The following is a 20,620-nucleotide window of genomic DNA, read 5'->3' as shown; positions in this document are numbered from 1 at the left end:
TTAGAGGGTGCTTCACCTCCTCACCCACTTACCCATCTCTACCTCACCCCTCCCACATCCCTCTTGTTTAGGGCATCAAGTCTTACAGGATTAGGCCCATCCTCTCTATGAGGCCAGACAAGGCAGTCCTCTGCTACGTATATGTCAGGGGCTACAGACCAGCCCATGTATGCTCTTTGGTTGGCGGCTGAGTCTCTGACAGTTCAGAGGGAACCGGACTAATTGATACTGTTGTTTTTCCTATTGGGCTGCCATTTCCTTCAGCCCCTTCAATCCTTCCTCTAACTCCTCCATAGGGGTCCCCAACCTCAGTCCAATGGTTGACTATGAGTATCTGCATCTGTCTCAGTCAGCTGCTGGTAGAACCTTTTAGAGGACAGCCGTGTTCGACCCTGTCTGCAAGCGCAACATGGCATCAATAATAGTGTCAGGGTTTGGTGCCTGCGCATGAGATGAGTTCCAAGTTGGGCTAAGCACTGGACAGCTTTTCATTCAGTCTCTGCTCCATTTTTTGTCCCTGTATTTCCTTTAGACAGAAACAATTCTGGGTCAAAAATTTTGAAGATGGGTGGGGTGACCCCATCCCTCCACTGGGTGCTGTGTACCTACTGGAGGAGATCTCCTCAGGTTCCACCTCTCCACTGTTAGACATTTTATCTAAGGTCACCTCCCATTGAGCCCTGTGAGCTTCTCACAACCCAGCTCTCTGGGACTTTCTAGAGGTTTCCCCAACCCCTGCCCTCAGCTGCATATTTCCATTCATTCTCCTGGCCCTCTGGACTTCTCTCCTGGGTACTTTAAAACCTTATCTATTCACATGCAGTCCTGAAGTACATTCATCTCAAATAAAGTAAAAACACTGGCATTGTACTTCTTGTGAAAGCACTAGAGGAAAAGGCTTTCTTGACTTCTTAGGCTTCTTATCGCTACTGGTATTCATTGTGTTGGTTTCACTTCAGTCTCTCTTCAAGAGTCACATGTAGAGGTTAGAGAAATGGCTAAGAGGAACACTTGTGGAGTTTGTAGAGGAGTTTGGTTTGGTTTCCAGTAACGATCTGGAGGTTCACAACCATCTATAACTCCAGTTTAAGGAAATCCAGTGTCCTCTTCTCGATTTTGCTGGCACCGAGCACATATGTGTGCACAGTCATACATGCATGCAGGCAAATGCACTTACACATAAAAATAAAAATCTTTTTAAAAAGAGGCATACATGGGTCAGATATTTTTAGAAGTTAGTTCATCTCTCAGAGATAGAGAGGCAATCCAAGGTCTTGATGTAGGCCTAACCCAGATTTGTTGGCTTCTGTTAGAAATCATTTCTTCACAAGAATTCAAATCTCCCCTCTTCCATGTTCCCTTACAAGTAAATCATCAAACTGGCATTGCATGACAGGGAAGCCCTGTTAAACCTGGGAGTGTTGCTAGTCTATTTTCTGAAATCCACTCTGATCTCTCCTCAGACATATTCAGGTCTCTTCTGTGTGGCTATAAACCCTTACAAGTGGCTCCCAGTGTATCAGAAAGAGGTCATGGCTGCCTATAAAAGGAAGAGGCGATCTGAGGCTCCCCCTCACATCTTTGCTGTGGCCAATCATGCCTTTCAGGATATGCTTCGAAGTAAGTAGATGCCCTACAAAACGAAAAGGGAGAATCCCTAATTCTAGTTTTCTCCGTGTCACCAAAGGACACTTAGGTATTGTAACAGAGCGTGGCCTCACAGCTGCCTCATCTCTTGAAGCCTCTGTTTCCTACCAGATAAAATATAGGCAACATAGTATGGGCCTCCTATGGTTACAGGGACAATTAGCTTGTACTTCAGAGTGAAAAAATACATTTGTAGTGCTTAGGCTGGAGGCTGGCCCAGATAATGCCCCCTGCAGATGTCTGTTCTCATTACATCTGCTATACTGTCTGACACAGAAGCTATTCTATAGCTGTTACTATGTGATGATTCTCAAAAGGCTAAAATTGTCAACCATTAGGTAGTTACTCATTATATTTAGAGCAAGGATATGGGCTTAGAATTAAGGTGTTCATGTGACTAGTAAAAATACAGGTATCTGTTTTATACTGCAATTTTTTCTAAATGAGGAGCCTATAAGCATAGATGAAACAGATACTTCTCCCTTTTTGAAATACTTATTAAGTTGAAACTATTACTAAGAAAATTGTTAATGAAGTCATGCCAGTACATAAGCGTAAGACTATTCCAGCATCTTTCTTGTTCTCTTTCTTTCTTTCTTTCTTTCTTTCTTTCTTTCTTTCTTTCTTTCTTTCTCTCTTTTGTAGATGGAGAGAACCAGTCCATACTCTTCACGTAAGTGTTTCATTTTTCTTTTTGACCTATGTGAAGTTTAACTGGAAATGGATACATATATTTTACTGAGAGTAAAACTTAAGTTTTCCAAATTTGTCTTGTTTAATCTTTAGATACAAAATACATTTCAGGTAGGAAAAGATACTCTGCAAGTAGCCATACTATTTTGGAGAATTCTGTAAATATGATTTATAGAAATCTGCCCCCATCGTTTAAAGAGACGCCTTAAAAACCATAGTGTACCGGCTAGTTTAGTTCTTTCTCAGAGAAGAGCCATTCAGTCTTGCAAATGATCAACCTCAAAGGTCTCTATGCTCACTAATTGAGCAGAGAGGTTGAAGGTCCATAGAGTATGCCGTGAAACAGATCATTTGTTGCTTTGAGTAGCCATGGCACAGTACATATAGCAGTGCATAGTGCATCTTTGCAGGATAACAAACAAGGGTGAAGAAGACTTCACCCTTCAGAATACCTTATTAAACGTTCATTTTAGTGGAAAGAACACCAAGTGGGCATATTATTGTGAGCAGGTGACTGAGACTCAAGGGGTCATGACAGAATGTGTTATTGACTCTTTGCTGGTTTCTGTTATCTTTTTTTTTGTCTTACATTAATATGTTTTATTTGTATATTAATTAATTGTACAGTAGTTATACTGATAGAGCAAAAGTCAAAAAATCAGTACAATAAAGCTTGTGTGTAAAATTGATGGCACTCTTGGAAGAATGCATACAATTGCCTGAAATTATTTTTTGAGCCTCTTTTTTTTTTTTTTATTAACTTGAGTATTTCTTATATACATTTCGAGTGTTATTCCCTTTCCCGGTTTCCGGGCAAACATCCCCCTCCCCCCTCCCCTTCCTTATGGGTGTTCCCCTCCCAACCCTCCCCCCATTGCCGCCCTCCCCCCATAGACTAGTTCACTGGGGGTTCAGTCTTAGCAGGACCCAGGGCTTCCCCTTCCACTGGTGCTCTTACTAGGATATTCATTGCTACCTATGGGGTCAGAGTCCAGGGTCAGTCCATGTATAGTCTTTAGGTAGTGGCTTAGTCCCTGGAAGCTCTGGTTGCTTGGCATTGTTGTACTTTCGGGGTCTCGAGCCCCTTCAAGCTCTTCCAGTTCTTTCTCTGATTCCTTCAATAGGGGACCTATTCTCAGTTCAGTGGTTTGCTGCTGGCATTCGCCTCTATATTTGCTGTATTCTGGCTGTGTCTCTCAGGAGCGATCTACATCCGGCTCCTGTCGGTCTGCACTTCTTTGTTTCATCCATCTTGTCTAATTGGGTGGCTGTATATGTATGGGCCACATGTGGGGCAGGCTCTGAATGGGTGTTCCTTCAGTCTCTGTTTTAATCTTTGCCTCTCCCTTCCCTGCCAAGGGTATTCTTTTTCCTCATTTAAAGAAGGAGTGAAGCATTCACATTTTGATCATCCGTCTTGAGTTTCGTTTGTTCTAGGGATCTAGGGTAATTCAAGCATTTGGGCTAATAGCCACTTATCAATGAGTGCATACCATGTATGTCTTTCTGTGATTGGGTTAGTTCACTCAGGATGATATTTTCCAGTTCCAACCATTTGCCTACGAATTTCATAAACTCGTTGTTTTTGATAGCTGAGTAATATTCCATTGTGTAGATGTACCACATTTTCTGTATCCATTCCTCTGTTGAAGGGCATCTGGGTTCTTTCCATTTTCTGGCTATTATAAATAAGGCTGCGATGAACATAGTGGAGCACGTGTCTCTTTTATATGTTGAGGCATCTTTTGGGTATATGCCCAAGAGAGGTATAGCTGGATCCTCAGGCAGTTCAATGTCCAATTTTCTGAGGAACCTCCAGACTGATTTCCAGAATGGTTTTACCAGTCTGCAATCCCACCAACAATGGAGGAGTGTTCCTCTTTCTCCACATCCTCGCCAGCATCTGCTGTCACCTGAGTTTTTGATCTTAGCCAATCGCACTGGTGTGAGGTGAAATCTCAGGGTTGTTTTGATTTGCATTTCCCTTATGACTAAAGATGTTGAACATTTCTTTAGGTGTTTCTCAGCCATTCGGCATTCCTCAGCTGTGAATTCTTTGTTTAGCTCTGAACCCCATTTTTTAATAGGGTTATTTGTTTCCCTGCGGTCTAACTTCTTGAGTTCTTTGTATATTTTGGATATAAGGCCTCTATCTGTTGTAGGATTGGTAAAGATCTTTTCCCAATCTGTTGGTTGCCGTTTTGTCCTAACCACAGTGTCCTTTGCCTTACAGAAGCTTTGCAGTTTTATGAGATCCCATTTGTCGATTCTTGATCTTAGAGCATAAGCCATTGGTGTTTTGTTCAGGAAATTTTTTCCAGTGCCCATGTGTTCCAGATGCTTCCCTAGTTTTTCTTCTATTAGTTTGAGTGTGTCTGGTTTGATGTGGAGGTCCTTGATCCACTTGGACTTAAGCTTTGTACAGGGTGATAAGCATGGATCGATCTGCATTCTTCTACATGTTGCCCTCCAGTTGAACCAGCACCATTTGCTGAAAATGCTATCTTTTTTCCATTGGATGGTTTTGGCTCCTTTGTCAAAAATCAAGTGACCATAGGTGTGTGGGTTCATTTCTGGGTCTTCAATTCTATTCCATTGGTCTATCTGTCTGTCTCTGTACCAATACCATGCAGTTTTTATCACTATTGCTCTGTAATACTGCTTGAGTTCAGGGATAGTGATTCCCCCTGAAGTCCTTTTATTGTTGAGGATAGCTTTAGCTATCCTGGGTTTTTTGTTATTCCAGATGAATTTGCAAATTGTTCTGTCTAACTCTTTGAAGAATTGGATTGGTATTTTGATGGGGATTGCATTGAATGTGTAGATTGCTTTTGGTAAAATGGCCATTTTTACTATATTAATCCTGCCAATCCATGAGCATGGGGGATCTTTCCATCTTCTGAGGTCTTCTTCAATTTCTTTCCTCAGTGTCTTGAAGTTCTTATTGTACAGATCTTTTACTTGCTTGGTTAAAGTCACACCGAGGTACTTTATATTATTTGGGTCTATTATGAAGGGTGTCGTTTCCCTAATTTCTTTCTCAGCTTGTTTCTCTTTTGTATAGAGGAAGGCAACTGATTTATTTGAGTTAATTTTATACCCAGCCACTTTGCTGAAGTTGTTTATCAGCTTTAGTAGTTCTCTGGTGGAACTTTTGGGATCACTTAAATATACTATCATGTCATCTGCAAATAGTGATATTTTGACCTCTTCTTTTCCGATCTGTATCCCTTTGATCTCCTTTTGTTGTCTGATTGCTCTGGCTAGAACTTCAAGAACTATATTGAATAAGTAGGGAGAGAGTGGGCAGCCTTGTCTAGTCCCTGATTTTAGTGGGATTGCTTCAAGTTTCTCTCCATTTAGTTTAATGTTAGCAACTGGTTTGCTGTATATGGCTTTTACTATGTTTAGGTATGGGCCTTGAATTCCTATTCTTTCCAGGACTTTTATCATGAAGGAGTGTTGAATTTTGTCAAATGCTTTCTCAGCATCTAATGAAATGATCATGTGGTTCTGTTCTTTCAGTTTGTTTATATAATGGATCACGTTGATGGTTTTCCGTATATTAAACCATCCCTGCATGCCTGGGATGAAGCCTACTTGATCATGGTGGATGATTGTTTTGATGTGCTCTTGAATTCGGTTTGCCAGAATTTTATTGAGTATTTTTGCGTCGATATTCACAAGGGAAATTGGTCTGAAGTTCTCTTTCTTTGTGGTGTCTTTGTGTGGTTTAGGTATAAGAGTAATTGTGGCTTCGTAGAAGGAATTCGGTAGGGCTCCATCTGTTTCAATTTTGTGGAATAGTTTGGATAATATTGGTATGAGGTCTTCTATGAAGGTTTGATAGAATTCTGCACTAAACCCGTCTGGACCTGGGCTCTTTTTGGTTGGGAGACCTTTAATGACTGCTTCTATTTCCTTAGGAGTTATGGGGTTGTTTAACTGGTTTATCTGTTCCTGATTTAACTTCGATACCTGGTATCTGTCTAGGAAATTGTCCATTTCCTGAAGATTTTCAAATTTTGTTGAATATAGGTTTTTATAGTAAGATCTGATGATTTTTTGAATTTCCTCCGAATCTGTAGTTATGTCTCCCTTTTCATTTCTGATTTTGTTAATTTGGACACACTCTCTGTGTCCTCTCGTTAGTCTGGCTAAGGGTTTAATCTATCTTGTTGATTTTCCCAAAGAAGCAACTTTTGGTTCTGTTGATTCTTTCTATGGTCCTTTTTGTTTCTACTTGGTTGATTTCAGCTCTGAGTTTGATTATTTCCTGCCTTCTACTCCTCCTGGGTGTATTTGCTTCTTTTTGTTCTAGAGCTTTTAGGTGTGCTGTCAAGCTGCTGACATATGCTCTTTCCTGTTTCTTTCTGCAGGCACTCAGCGCTATGAGTTTTCCTCTTAGCACAGCTTTCATTGTGTCCCATAAGTTTGAGTATGTTGTATCTTCATTTTCATTAAATTCTAAAAAGTTTTTAATTTCTTTCTTTATTTCTTCCTTGACCAGGTTATCATTGAGTAGAGCATTGTTCAATTTCCACGTATATGTGGGCATTCTTCCCTTATTGTTATTGAAGACCAGTTTTAGGCCGTGGTGGTCCGATAGCACGCATGGGATTATTTCTATCTTTCTGTACCTGTTGAGGCCCGTTTTTTGACCAATTATATGGTCAATTTTGGAGAAAGTACCATGAGGAGCTGAGAAGAAGTTATATCCTTTTGCTTTAGGATAGAATGTTCTATAAATATCTGTTAAGTCCATTTGGCTCATGACTTCTCTTAGTCTGTCTACATCACTGTTTAATTTCTGTTTCCATGATCTGTCCATTGATGAGAGTGGGGTGTTGAAATCTCCCACTATTATTGTGTGAGGTGCAATGTGTGTTTTGAGCTTTAGTAAGGTTTCTTTTACGTATGTAGGTGCCCTTGTATTTGGGGCATAGATATTTAGGATTGAGAGTTCATCTTGGTTGATTTTTCCTTTGATGAATATGAAGTGTCCTTCCTTATCTTTTTTGATGACTTTTAGTTGGAAATTGATTTTATTTGATATTAGAATGGCTACTCCAGCTTGCTTCTTCTGACCATTTGCTTGGAAAGTTGTTTTCCAGCCTTTCACTCTGAGGTAGTGTCTGTCTTTGTCTCTGAGGTGTGTTTCCTGTAGGCAGCAGAATGCAGGGTCCTCGTTGCGTATCCAGTTTGTTAATCTATGTCTTTTTATTGGGGAGTTGAGGCCATTGATATTGAGAGATATTAAGGAATAGTGATTATTGCTTCCCGTTATATTCATATTTGGATGTGAGGTTATGTTTGTGTGCTTTCATTCTCTTTGTTTTGTTGCCAAGACGATTAGTTTCTTGCTTCTTCTAGGGTATAGCTTGCCTCCTTATGTTGGGCTTTACCATTTATTATCCTTTGTAGTGCTGGATTTGTAGAAAGATATTGTGTAAATTTGGTTTTGTCATGGAATATCTTGGTTTCTCCATCAATGTTAATTGAGAGTTTTGCTGGATACAGTAACCTGGGCTGGCATTTGTGTTCTCTTAGGGTCTGTATAACATCAGTCCAGGATCTTCTGGCCTTCATAGTTTCTGGCGAGAAGTCTGGTGTGATTCTGATAGGTCTCCCTTTATATGTTACTTGACCTTTTTCCCTTACTGCTTTTAATATTCTTTCTTTATTTTGTGCGTTTGGTGTTTTGACAATTATGTGACGGGAGGTGTTTCTTTTCTGGTCCAATCTATTTGGAGTTCTGTAGGCTTCTTGTATGTCTATGGGTATCTCTTTTTTTAGGTTAGGGAAGTTTTCTTCTATGATTTTGTTGAAGATATTTACTGGTCCTTTGAGCTGGGAGCCTTCACTCTCTTCTATACCTATTATCCTTAGGTTTGATCTTCTCATTGAGTCCTGGATTTCCTGTATGTTTTGGACCATTAGCTTTTTCCGCTTTACATTATCTTTGACAGTTGAGTCAATGATTTCTATGGAATCTTCTGCTCCTGAGATTCTCTCTTCCATCTCTTGTATTCTGTTGGTGAAGCTTGTATCTACAGCTCCTTGTCTCTTCTTTTGGTTTTCTATATCCAGGGTTGTTTCCATGTGTTCTTTCTTGATTGCTTCTATTTCCATTTTTAATTCCTTCAACTGTTTGATTGTGTTTTCCTGGAATTCTTTCAGGGATTTTTGCGATTCCTCTCTGTAGGCTTTTACTTGTTTATTAATGTTTTCCTGTGCTTCCCTAAGTGTGTTCATGTCTTTCTTGAAGTCCTCCAGCATCATGATCAAATATGATTTTGAAACTAGATCTTGCTTTTCTGGTGTGTTTGGATATTCCATGTTTGTTTTGGTGGGAGAATTGGGCTCCGATGATGGCATGTAGTCTTGGTTTCTGTTGCTTGGGTTCCTGCGCTTGCCTCTCGCCATCAGATTATCTCTAGTGTTACTTTGTTCTGCTATTTCTGACAGTGGCTAGACTGTCCTATAAGCCTGTGTGTCAGGAGTGCTGTAGACCTGTTTTCCTCTCTTTCAGTCAGTTATGGGGACAGAGTGTTCTGCTTTCGGGCGTGTAGTTTTTCCTCTCTACAGGTCTTCAGCTGTTCCTGTGGGCCTGTGTCTTGAGTTCACCAGGCAGCTTTCTTGCAGCAGAAAATTTGGTCTTACCTGTGGTCCCGAGGCTCAGGTTTGCTCGTGGGGTGCTGCCCACGGGCTCTCTGCAGCGGCAGCAACCAGGAAGACCTGTGCCGCCCCTTCCGGGAGCTTCAGTGCACCAGGGTTCCAGATGGTCTTTGGCTTTTTCCTCTGGCGTCCGAGATGTGTGTGCAGGGAGCAGTCTCTTCTGGTTTCCCAGGCTTGTCTGCCTCTCTGAAGGTTTAGCTCTCCCTCCCACGGGATTTGGGTGCAGAGAACTGTTTATCCGGTCTGTTTCCTTCAGGGTCCGGTGGTGTCTCTGGCAGGGGTCCTGCCGCTCCTGGGCCCTCCCCCACGGGAGCCCAGAGGCCTTATACAGTTTCCTCTTGGGCCAGGGATGTGGGCAGGGGTGAGCAGTGTTGGTGGTCTCTTCCGCTCTGCAGCCTTAGGAGTGCCCACCTGACCAGGCGGTTGGGTCTCTCTCTCACCGGGTCTCGGTTTCTGTTATCTTAAAGAGAATGATAGGTTTTTTTTTTTTAGAATCTTAGAGCTAAGTGGCTAGTTCAAATTTATGCTCTTTACCTCTTTACAAATAGCGATTACTGATTTCTGAATTTCATATACCTAAAGGCAGGCCCGATGTACCTAATTCTTGAAGGAAAAGGAGAATACTAAAGCACAGCTTCCTGGTGAAATGATTGGCATGTCGTTTTCTAAGAAAAAGGCTGTGTATGATCAGAATTAGATAGTGTTCATTATACTGATCATCAGAAGCAGTTAACTATCTTCAATTTCAAATCACAGAGGAGAATCTGGCTCTGGAAAGACAGTGAACACCAAAATGATCATTCAGTATTTTGCCACCATGGCAGCTACAAGTGAGCCCAAAAAAAAGCTGGTAAGTGTCCATAACACCATGAATGGTGAGGTAGCCTCATCTACTGAGTCATGGAAACTCTTCCCTCACCAGTATGGGGGATGTGGAGGAGGAAAGAACCACAGAACAATTAGCAAAGCTGTAGTAATTACTTTTCTCATTCTGTAGCAAAATATCTGATCCTGCAATTTCAGAGATGAAAGTTTTATTCTGCCATACTATTTGAGAATTCAGCATAATGCATAAGTGACAGAGGCAGAACCAGGAGCAGGAGACTGGGTAATCACATTGTATTAGTTTAGGGCACTCAGGAAGCAGGAGACCAACAGGAACCGGATCAGAGCCAAGGCTATAAGCCATTAAGGTTGGCCAATAGTGGCTCAGGTTGATCAGGAAAGCTCCACCTCCTGAAGAATTCACAGACACCCAAAACAGTACCACCAGCTTAGGATCAAGTTTTTAAACACCCAAGCTTAGAGGAACATTTCACATTTACACCACCACAAAAATATGAAAATCCAGAGGCAGGTTTTCATCTTTTCTTTACTGTCTGAGAGTATCAACAGAGCAAAGTAAACTATCGAAATCAAACTAAAAGCATGCATCACACACTTCTCCATCTGCGTCAAAGGACAATTATTGGCAGAGCCTCATTTGGTTTGCCCCTCTGGTCAATATCCCTTCAGGATCCAAACCTTTTTATACCAAGGGACCATAGCCTCCAATGTCCTCTTCTTATATTTCTCTTTAGCTACAATGCTATGTTAGATTCACACACACACACACACACACACATACACACACACATCTATCTATCTGTCTGTCTATCTATCTATCTATCTATCTATCTATCTATCCATCCATCCATCTATCTATGATGGCCTTCTTTGCCCAAACTCCTTTATCAGATCCCAAATGCCCAATGAAAACATCCTCAATGCTCAACTTTACTCATAACACATTGTCTTTAAACTTTACCTTCTCTATTAAATTTTTTTTAGCCATGGTCTTTAAATTTCATTTCTTGTTTTTGTAATAAAATACTGACTAAAGTAACTTAGGGAGGAAAGCATTTGGCTTATATTTCTAGGTTCTGATCATTTCGAGGAAGTCAAGGTGCCAGGCACTTGAAATAACTAATCACATGACTTCCGTACTCTAGTTACATGGCATCCATTGTCAAGTAAGCAGTGAGTTAATATATGCAGGCCAGTTCTCTGCTCACTCCTACATTTTCCTGCAGTGCAGGGCCCAGTCCACGAAGTGGTGCTACTCATATGCAGGGTGGATCTTCCCACCTCAATAAACCCACTCAAGAAATATCAATCTAAGCTAGATAATCACTTCCTGAGACTCCCTTTCCAGGTTATTCTTGGTAGTATCGGTAAACAGTTAGTCAGTCATCGCACTTGGTTATTTTTAACTTCAACTTTAGCTGTGAAGTGAGCTTTCATAATAATTTGGAAATAATTCAACCAAGTAAAGCAAAGTTAGGTAGTGTTGAGAGATTCTCAGAACCACGTGTTACTGGGCTGATGTGCCTCTCATCAGTCCATGTCTGTCACTGTGACTTTGTGTTTTCAATCCAATGATGTATATCACCTGCTGATCTTGCTGTCACAAATAAGAAATATGTCAAAATATAGACCCACTTTGTTCAAATTTTAAACTTCCAAAAATTTCTTTTCTTATCACATCATTTCTGAACTTGGTTGATGTCCATTAAATATCCTTAAAGTCTGATTTCCCCTATGTAAAACTTTATTTCAATGAGCATCTCAGTTTTGTTGTTGTTTGGTGTGGATTAGTTGTTTTTATCTTGACATTGAGTCTTATGATCTTACATGATGTAATATAAAACCTAATATGTACAGTGGGTCTATGGGCATCCTCGCTTGCATAGTCTTTTGTAATTCTTTGGAAGACAACAGATGCATATTATTCAAAGGGAAATAGTGTTTATGCATTGGATATTCTTGAACATCATATAGTATATAATTAATCCCATAAGACAGGTCTTTGAAGATGAATTTATAAAACACACAGTTCTGAATTGATAGAGAAGTAGCTTGTCTTTCAGGATTGCTTTCAGGGCCATTCTGTGTATAAAGCCCATATTACTGAATACACAAAATTCAAATTCAAGATCAGTATTATTACTAGTCCCTGCTTGTTTTGAACTTTTAGATTACCTAGGAATAGTGTAAGGATAATATAAATTAATCATGGCAAGAAGCTGAATTATTGTTCTAAGACAAATTTCTAGTTTTGTTTTCTGTGTTAATAAACATTTTTATTCACTTGTACTCAAACAAAGACATTACTAATTAATGCCCACCTGAATAATTTCTTTGTAGAAAATGTATGAAACTATGATCTTTTATCTTTCCATTTTTTCTAAATGTCAGGTCCCAAAGTAGTGTTTTATAATCTCATTTGGAAACTCTAGGCCATCAGTTATTATAGCAGAGATGGGACTAGATATGCACTTGTGGAGTTTGTTTCAGTGTAGAATCCTGGTGAATTTAACCAGCTCTGCTTCTTTCCACAACTTTTAGGGGAACTTAGAAGATCAAATTGTACAAATGAATCCTATCTTGGAAGCATTTGGAAATGCCAAAACGCTGAGAAATGATAACTCTTCTCGTTTTGTAAGTACCATGATAGTGCCCCAGAAACTATAACTTTTAGGCTATCAGAACTCACATCTGAGCACATCAGTAACAGAAATCTAGAAGAATGTTTTTGATTAAATTCTATCATATTGTTACATCACTCAAAATTGTCTTACCAGCTATCGCTGAGATTAAGCTGCCTTTGTCTATGTATCTTCTGTTTGGAAGAACACATTCAGGAGGAATGCAGTTATCTTAAATCATATTTCTTTACCTTGGTAGTAGGGAAGCTCATCTAGTCAATTATAATAGTGTTTTATATATCTTATAGACTTGAATATATACTGAAGTCAATTTTATAGCCACTTTCTAATTCTGTTAATTATTCTTTCTGCTCTTGTTTATGGACTCCTTCTTCCTGCATGTTTAACTTTAACAGGTTTTTTTTTTATTGAACAAGGTTTTCCAATGTGTTTTTGATAACTATAAATCCCCATGGTGGAGGAAAACATTTGGATGTAAAAACCAAGTCTCACAAAGTCATTTTGTTCCAAGAATGAGTGACAGGGATCATTGTATAAGTTAAGGAAACTGAAGGAAGCTTCATGTTTGACTATCCAAACATACCTAAAAAATAGATGAAAGCTAATTACCTCATTTCTGACCAAAGCCTAGTGATAAAACACTTATGATTATACTTACACCTTAAACAATTGCTACTTTAAAGATTCGCTTAAAATATTGGTGCATGTTTTATGAAATATGAAAGGCAGAAATATAGAATAGAGAAGAAAAGAGAAAGAATCAAAGAAAAGAGTAAAGGCAGGAGAGAGAGCTAAACACTAGGCACTTGCCCAGCATGTGTGAGATCCCAAGATGAATCCACAGGAGGCAGGGAGGGGGAAGGGAGAGGGAGAAGGGGAGAGGGAGCAGGAGAGGGAAAGAGGGAGAGGCAGAGGGAAGGGGAGAGGGAAAGAAGGAAGGAGAGAGGGAGAGGGAGAGGGAAAGAGGGAAAGAGGGAGAGGGAGAGAGAGAGGGAAAGAGGGAGAGGGAGAGATGGAGAGGGAAAGGGAAGGAAATTTAGGAATGAGTGAACAAGAAACAGGGAAATGAAGAATAAAGAAAACAAGGATAAAGTTGGAAGGTTTGACAGGAAAAAACAGAAAAAGAAAAGGTTTTGTAAAGTGGGAGGAAAAAGACAAAAGGACATTCAATAAAAATGAAGAAATCAAGATCGGTTTTGAATATTAATACTAAGTGCATCCATATTTGCTTTCCACAAGTACATGTGCATAAAGGCAGTGTACAACGGTCTGTGTAGCTGACATTGTTCTAGCTCAGTCCCCTGTTGTAGCCACTCTTTTCCCTGCTGGGATGATGTTTTGCTGTGGTGCCTTCCTGGCATGGGAGGACCTCAGTCAACCCTCACTTTTCACTCTCACCCTCTCATCCCATAAAACATGGCTGCTATTGTACCTGGCATTGTGTCATGATATTGGTAGCATTGTGCAGCCTTTATGCCTTGATAGATTCTTCTTTTAAACTTAATAAAGAAAGTAGAACCCCTAGTCTTTTTGTCTATCTCCTGGTATTGGTTTACAATCCCTTTTCTCTTACTTCCTAAACCACAGCAAAAGTGGCTATTATTTTGATTCAAAAATACTCCAAAATGTTCTTCTGAAATATTTCATAAGGGTCAGGAACACGTTTTTTTTCTTTCCCTTTTTTATTTTTTAAAATAAGGTGTTTTTAGTTTCTCCGGAGTTTCCTAGATCATGGCAGACAGCCAGTGAACACTGAATGAGTGAAAGAGCATGCTGAGAAGATGCTACTTCCCTCTATTTCAAATAAGAGTATGGAGGCTCCCATAGATTCTATAGGGCACATAAAACATACAGGCAGAAACTAGGAGATGTGGCACTAGCAACCGCTGCAGTCTTGCCAATCAATTGTAGTTCTCTCTGGACCAGAGGTTCTCCACCTTTCTAATGAAGTAACACTTTAATACAGCTGTGGCAACTCCAATCTATAAAATTATTTTTGTTGCTACTTCATAACTGTAATTTTGCCACTGTTATGAATCATAATGTAAATAACTGATATGCAAGTTCTAGGAAAAGGTCGTTCTACCCTCAGAGAGGTCACTACCCGTAGGTTGAGAACTGATTCTCTAGACATTATCTGATCTATCTCATTTCAAAAACATCTTGCATTTCATTTTTCAATCTTTAGCGTGTGTAGTCACTTTGATTATTATGCACATGAGGCCTTTGCAGCTGCTGAACAAGTTTGGATGGGACACTGTGTTCTGTTTTTTACTCAGGGAAAATTCATTCGGATGTATTTTGGTGTAAGAGGGACACTGTCATTTGCAGATATCCAGATTTGTAAGTAACCAATGTACTATCTGGTTGCTTTTCTTTTAAGTTTTACAATTATGCTGAAGTATAAGTCCTTATCCACTTTAAATCTAGATTTTCTCGAAAAATCTCGGGTGGTTTATCAGCAGCCTGGAGAGAGGAACTACCATATCTTTTACCAAATTCTGTCTGGGAAACAAGAACTTCAGGGTAAGTCCTAGGCTGGAGCCCACATTTATTCTCCTAAGACAAACAGACCTTAGTGGATGAAGAATACTTTCTTGTAAGTCTCTTAGGGTTTTTAGAGCAAGATTTATTCATGCTACAATGGGGAATTTGAAGACTTATATAACCAATGAAGGTAGAATAAATGGCAACATTGCTTTTTAACTTGAGAACAAAAGCAAGACAAGAATTGGCAGTGAATAAAATGGTTTGGCAAGGTTAAGTGTCTGTCAGGGGTATGGAGAGGGAAGGGGAGAGGGAGACAGGAATGGGGAGAGGGAAAGAGGGAGGAAAGAAGGGGAGAAGGAGGGAGTGAGGAAGAGAGAGAAGGAAAGGAGGAGGGAGAGGATATTAGATAATGTAGGGCCTTTACTGTTTCGAGCTATGTTGATGTCATAGGTAAGATAACAGAAGAGACAGTCACTGTTGTGTCCAATGGGAATTTTATAAAGAAAGGGTACATGGCTTTGAATGTGAAGACTATGTAGAGTCTAGAACCAAGGGTGTTTTCTAAAACCATATATACAAGGTCAGGAGAGGGCAGATTAAGAGCAGGAAAAGGAGAAAAGCTTATTGGATTAGGGATCTGCTTAGAAGAACACAGGGAAGTTATTGTGGTAATTCTGCACATCAGGAAGTGAGTGTATGCATGGTGTGTTTGATGCTCCAGAGGGTAGATGGGAAATAGCATGCTATTGATTTTGTTGATGTCAGCGTGTAGAATGCTGTAGCCCAGTATGGTGTTATAGAGGCATTAATATTCTAGAAGGGATTACAATAGCACTAGACTGAAAATGATAGGACAGTTACGCAAGGCATTGTTTATGGGAAGTGGAGAATGAATTCATGTCACATAGGTCCCGCCGATAAAAGACAGAATGTATGGCTGCTTGGCAGCAGACAGTGCTATTTAAGCACCAGGGCTAAAGGGAACATAAGATCCCTTGCCTTCTTTATCTTACATTCTGGACTGAGAAATGGGCCTCAATCAACATACAAAGAAATATATAATAGCAGATTATTGGTAGGTCTAAAAATAAAGAACAGTGGAAGGCAAGAGAGTGTGATTTGGTGGATATGTAGGCGATTGGCTAGGTTTTAGATGAAATAGTCAGGCAATTTTTCTCTGGGAAGACACTACTCTGCAGCTACAGACATGACAGGGTGATTGACCATCCAGAGCTTTCCAGGAACCACATTCCCAGATGAGGGAATGCTGAGTGTAAATGTCTTGAAGGCTGACTTTATACTGTTTATTACAATAGGAAATGGCCAAGGGGAAAGGCTCGTATAAGGGGAAGTTGCCAGGGCCCAGATCATGTGCCATTTATAATTCGTCGCACAGCATTTAATTACTACTTTAAGTGCCATGGGAAGTCATTGTAAGGGAAGGATGACAAGCTGTTGTTGCATTTGAGGAAACACTGCAAACAGTCATGCACCCATAGGTAGCCGGTTTTGGTCAGAAAATTGATGGTACTAATTTCTCCAGAGTCGATCAGAATGGTAAAAGCTTGGAAGTGGTTTGAATTCTTAGGCTTCACCTTCTATATGTTCCCAATCTGGGAAACGATGGATGAACTAGACAATTACATTCAGCATGTGTTTGTTGGTGATATGTAAGCAGCAGCTGTTTGCCACAGATAAACCTAAAACAAAAAGTGTGTGTGTGTGTGTGTGTTGTTGTTGTTGTGTAGTAGTTGTTGTTGTTGCTGCTGCTGCTACTGCTAAGAATCAAATATGGGACCTCATATATGCTAGGCAAGACGTCTACCACGTACGTTTATCCCTACCTGTAAGAGACAGGAAGTTCTATCCAGTGATAGGCATTTGACTCATCGTGTCTAATACAGGAAGCAGCTGAGGCCTCACAGGATATCCATGATTAATAACGTGCAGAGCCATCCTAGGGCATCCTGACAACTGCTATAAAAGAGAACATCTCAATAACTCTCCTAAGTTATGAGCATTTTCTTATATTACAAAAAATTAAGCAGGAAAAATCACAGCAGAGCCTGGATCACAAAGAGGCTGGAAGTGAGGTGGTATATTAGCCTCGGGCAAGCTTCATCTGACTTCTATACGTCATGGAGGTCCTTCTCCCTTCTTCCCAGTTATATTTCTAGCACAAGTGTCTCATCAAGTTCTAGAGGGTCTTGCAGTGGCAAGAGCTTGTATCATTTTGGGGACCCTCCAAGGCTTCCCTGATCAACTAACTACTCCTAAGGAGACATCCTACCCTGGCCCTGGGTTCCTCTTACTAACCTTTGACTTCAGGAAATTGTGGTCTCTAGTCAAGCAAGGAAACTTTCCTTGAAAATGATTTTAATAATTATAAACTATTTTTTAAATTTGGTTATGAATGGTGGGTTATGAGATAGAAGGTTTTTATGTATTTTATTCTCACAGATCTTGTTTAGGATACCCATTTTCCCATCTCTTCTTTCCCCAGTCCTCTCATACATTCCTGCTTGCTACTCCCCCTGAATCCCCCCTTTCTACTTTTATAGTACCTACACTCTATTATCCCTCTCCTTTAAACTACCCCCTCCCCATGTCCTCTTTCTATTTTCCTGACATTTTCTATACTCCCATTTGAACACATAAGTTAGCCACTAGGATCCATCTAGGAGGGAGAACAAGCAACATTTGTTTTTCTGTGGCTGTGTTACCTGACAGAATACTTTCCCCAGTTCTATCCATTTATTTGAAAGTTTAGTTTTTAATTGGAGCTAAACAAAATACCATTGTGTGCATGTATAGCATTAATGGAGCAACAATGAACAGAAGTAGCAAGTATTCGTGCCACAGGCTATTTGATCCTATGGTAAATGCCCAGCTGTGAAAGTTATGGAGCCGAGTGGTGTGGGCGTTCTATCTTTACCTTGATAACATTCTCTGTATTGACTTCCATAGTGGGTACCAGTTTGCACTCCTACCAGCAGTGAATGAGGGTTCCCTGTTCCTCACCAGCATATGCTGTCATTTCCTTGATTATAGAGTCAGCCTCTCTGACTACAGTAAGATCAATTCTTGAGGTTATAACTTTTGCTTCACGATGTCTGAGGATATTGAGCACACTTTAAAATGGTCCTATGACTAGAGACCAATTTCTTTGTTATGTTTTGTGATGGATCCCAACCAATTTCTAATTCTATTTATTTGGATCTTCTATTCCCATATTTTAGTTAATTCAGCTAGGAATTTGCCAATCTTGCATATCTACTTAAATAATCAATTTTTTGTTTCATTGATTTTTTTGGTATTGTTTTTATTTGTTTGTTTCAATTTCATTAATTGGTGCCCTGGTTTTGATTATTTCCTCATCTGCTATTTTTGAGTTTTATTGTTTGTTGCTTTACCAAACTGTTGAAGTACATCTTTATGTTATTTATTTGTGATTTTGTACTTTTTCATTTTTGTTTATTTATTTATCTTCCTCCCAAACACTGTCCCTTCCCATAGTGCCTACCCTTTTCCTCTGAGAAGGTGAGCCTTCTGGGTTTCCCCTGATCTTGGGGCATCAACTGTCTGCAGCGTTGGGCACATCCTTTCCCACTGAGGCCATACAAGGCAGCCCAATTAGGAGGACAGATTCCAGAGACAGGCAACATCTTTAGGGATCGCCCCACCACTCCAGTTGGTGAAGGACAAAATGAAAATTGAGCTGCACATCTGCCACATATATGTGTGGGCCTTTGTCCAGTCCATGTATGCTCTTTGGTTGGTGACTCGGTCTTTGCTAACTCTCAGTATTTCAGGTGAGTTGACTCTGTTGATCCTCCTGTGGAGTTCCTATCCATTTCAGGGCCTTCAATCCTTCCCCCAACTCTTCCGTAAGGGTCCCTGACCTCTGTCCAATGTTTGACTGTGGGTATTTGTATCTGTCTCAGTCAGCAGCTGGCTAGAGCTTCTCAGAGAAGAGTTAATGCTAGGCTCCTGTCTATAAGCATAACAGTATCATTTAGAGTTTCAGGAATTGGTTCTTGCCCATAGAAAAGGTCTTGAGTTGGGCTGGTTATTGGTTGGCCTTTCCTTCAGTCTCCGCTGCATCTTTGTCCTTGTATTTCTTTAAGACAGGACAAATTTTGGGTTGAAAGTTTTGTGAGTAGGTTGGTGTCCTTATCCCTCCACTGGGGTTACTGCCTTTACTGGAGGTGGCCTCTTCAGGTTCCATATTCCCAGTGTTAGGCCTCTCAGCTAAGGTTACCTTCATTAACCCCAGGGAGCCTCCCCCTTCCCAGGTCTCTGGGACTACCTATAGATGCCCTCTATTCCCCTTCCCTCAGGAGCTGCAGATTTCCATTCATTCTTCTGGCCCACTGACCCTCCCATCTGTCTATCCCCACACCTGTTCCTAACATGTCATTTCCTCCCACGCCCCCTTCTACACAACTCCCTCTCTCCCTCTGCCTCCTATGACTATTTTATTCCCCATTCTAAATGAGACTCAACCATGCTTGCTTGGGCTTTCCTTCTTGCTTAGCTTCTTTGGGTTTGTGGGGTTTATTATAGGTATCCCATACTTTATGACTAATATCAGTGAGTATATAGTATGCATGTCATTTTGGGTTTAGGTTACCTACTCAGGATGATATTTTCTAGTTCCATCCATTAACCTGTAAAATCTGTGATGTCCTTGTTTTAATAGTGAATAGCATTCCATTGTGTAAATGAACCATATTTTCTGTATCCATTCTTCAGTTAAGGGATATCTGGGTTGTTTTTAGTTTCTGACTATTAGGAATAGAGCTGCTATGAACATAGTGGAGCATGTGTTCATGCAGAATGGTAAAGCATCTTTTGGGTATATGTTCAGGAACATATATCTGGGTCTTCAGGTAGAACTATTTCCAGTTTTCTGAGAAACCACCAAATTGATTTCCAGAGTACCACTTTTCAACCCCACCAGCAATGGGGGAGTGTTCCCCTTGTTCCACATCCTCACCAGCATATGCTGTCCCTGGAATATTTTTTAATCTTAGTCATTCTGATTGGTGTAGGATGAAATCTCAAAGTCATTTTGATTTGCATTTCCCTGATGACAAAGGATGTTGAACATTTCATTAAGTGCTTCTGTGCCATTTGAGATTCCTTTGTTAAGAATTCTGTTTATCTCTGTACCCTATTTTTAAGTTGGGTAATTTGGTTTGTTGTAATATAACTTCTTGAGTTCTTTATATATTTAGTCATACTTAGTCATACTAAGTCATACTTTGCAAAAGTGCTGTCCTGAAATCATAGCCACTTCAGTGTGTTTATCGTTTTCTTCAATCTGAAATATTCTTCAACTGTTCTCTGTAGAGCTAATTCTTTGGTCAGAAACTTCTCTAGCCTTTTCATTCCCTAGAACCTTTTCATTTTCCTTTAATTATGATGAATAGTGTTACTTGTAGTCCTGGTATCCTTAGATGATAGGTATGTTCTTTCTAAACTTGAATTTGTTGCTCTAATCTCTTCTGGTTTTCAAAGATTCCATTGACAAATCAGTTGTTCTGATGGACATGCTTTTACAGGTGACTTGGTTCTTCTTTCTTTTAACGTTTTAATATGACATGAAGATTTTCTTTTGT

General features: G+C 40.1%; 1 protein-coding gene across 1 annotated transcript in view; it reads left to right on the top strand.

Annotated features, from left to right (window-relative positions):
* Nucleotides 1-20,620, top strand: part of Myh15 (myosin, heavy chain 15) — a 141,357-nt gene that overhangs the window by 8,121 nt on the left and 112,616 nt on the right. Inside the window, exons 4-9 of the mRNA NM_001446751.1 lie at nucleotides 1,464-1,620; nucleotides 2,293-2,320; nucleotides 9,775-9,868; nucleotides 12,406-12,498; nucleotides 14,786-14,849; nucleotides 14,937-15,032. Of these exons, the coding sequence (NP_001433680.1) occupies nucleotides 1,464-1,620; nucleotides 2,293-2,320; nucleotides 9,775-9,868; nucleotides 12,406-12,498; nucleotides 14,786-14,849; nucleotides 14,937-15,032 (532 nt within the window). The remainder of the gene's footprint in view (nucleotides 1-1,463; nucleotides 1,621-2,292; nucleotides 2,321-9,774; nucleotides 9,869-12,405; nucleotides 12,499-14,785; nucleotides 14,850-14,936; nucleotides 15,033-20,620) is intronic.

The sequence above is a fragment of the Rattus norvegicus genome, chromosome 11, assembly GCF_021556685.1.
Source record: "Rattus norvegicus strain SHRSP/BbbUtx chromosome 11, alternate assembly SHRSP_T2T, whole genome shotgun sequence".
Lineage (NCBI taxonomy): Eukaryota > Metazoa > Chordata > Mammalia > Rodentia > Muridae > Rattus > Rattus norvegicus.
Note: the sequence above shows the minus strand (reverse complement) of the source record. Positions and strands in the feature narration are given on the sequence as shown.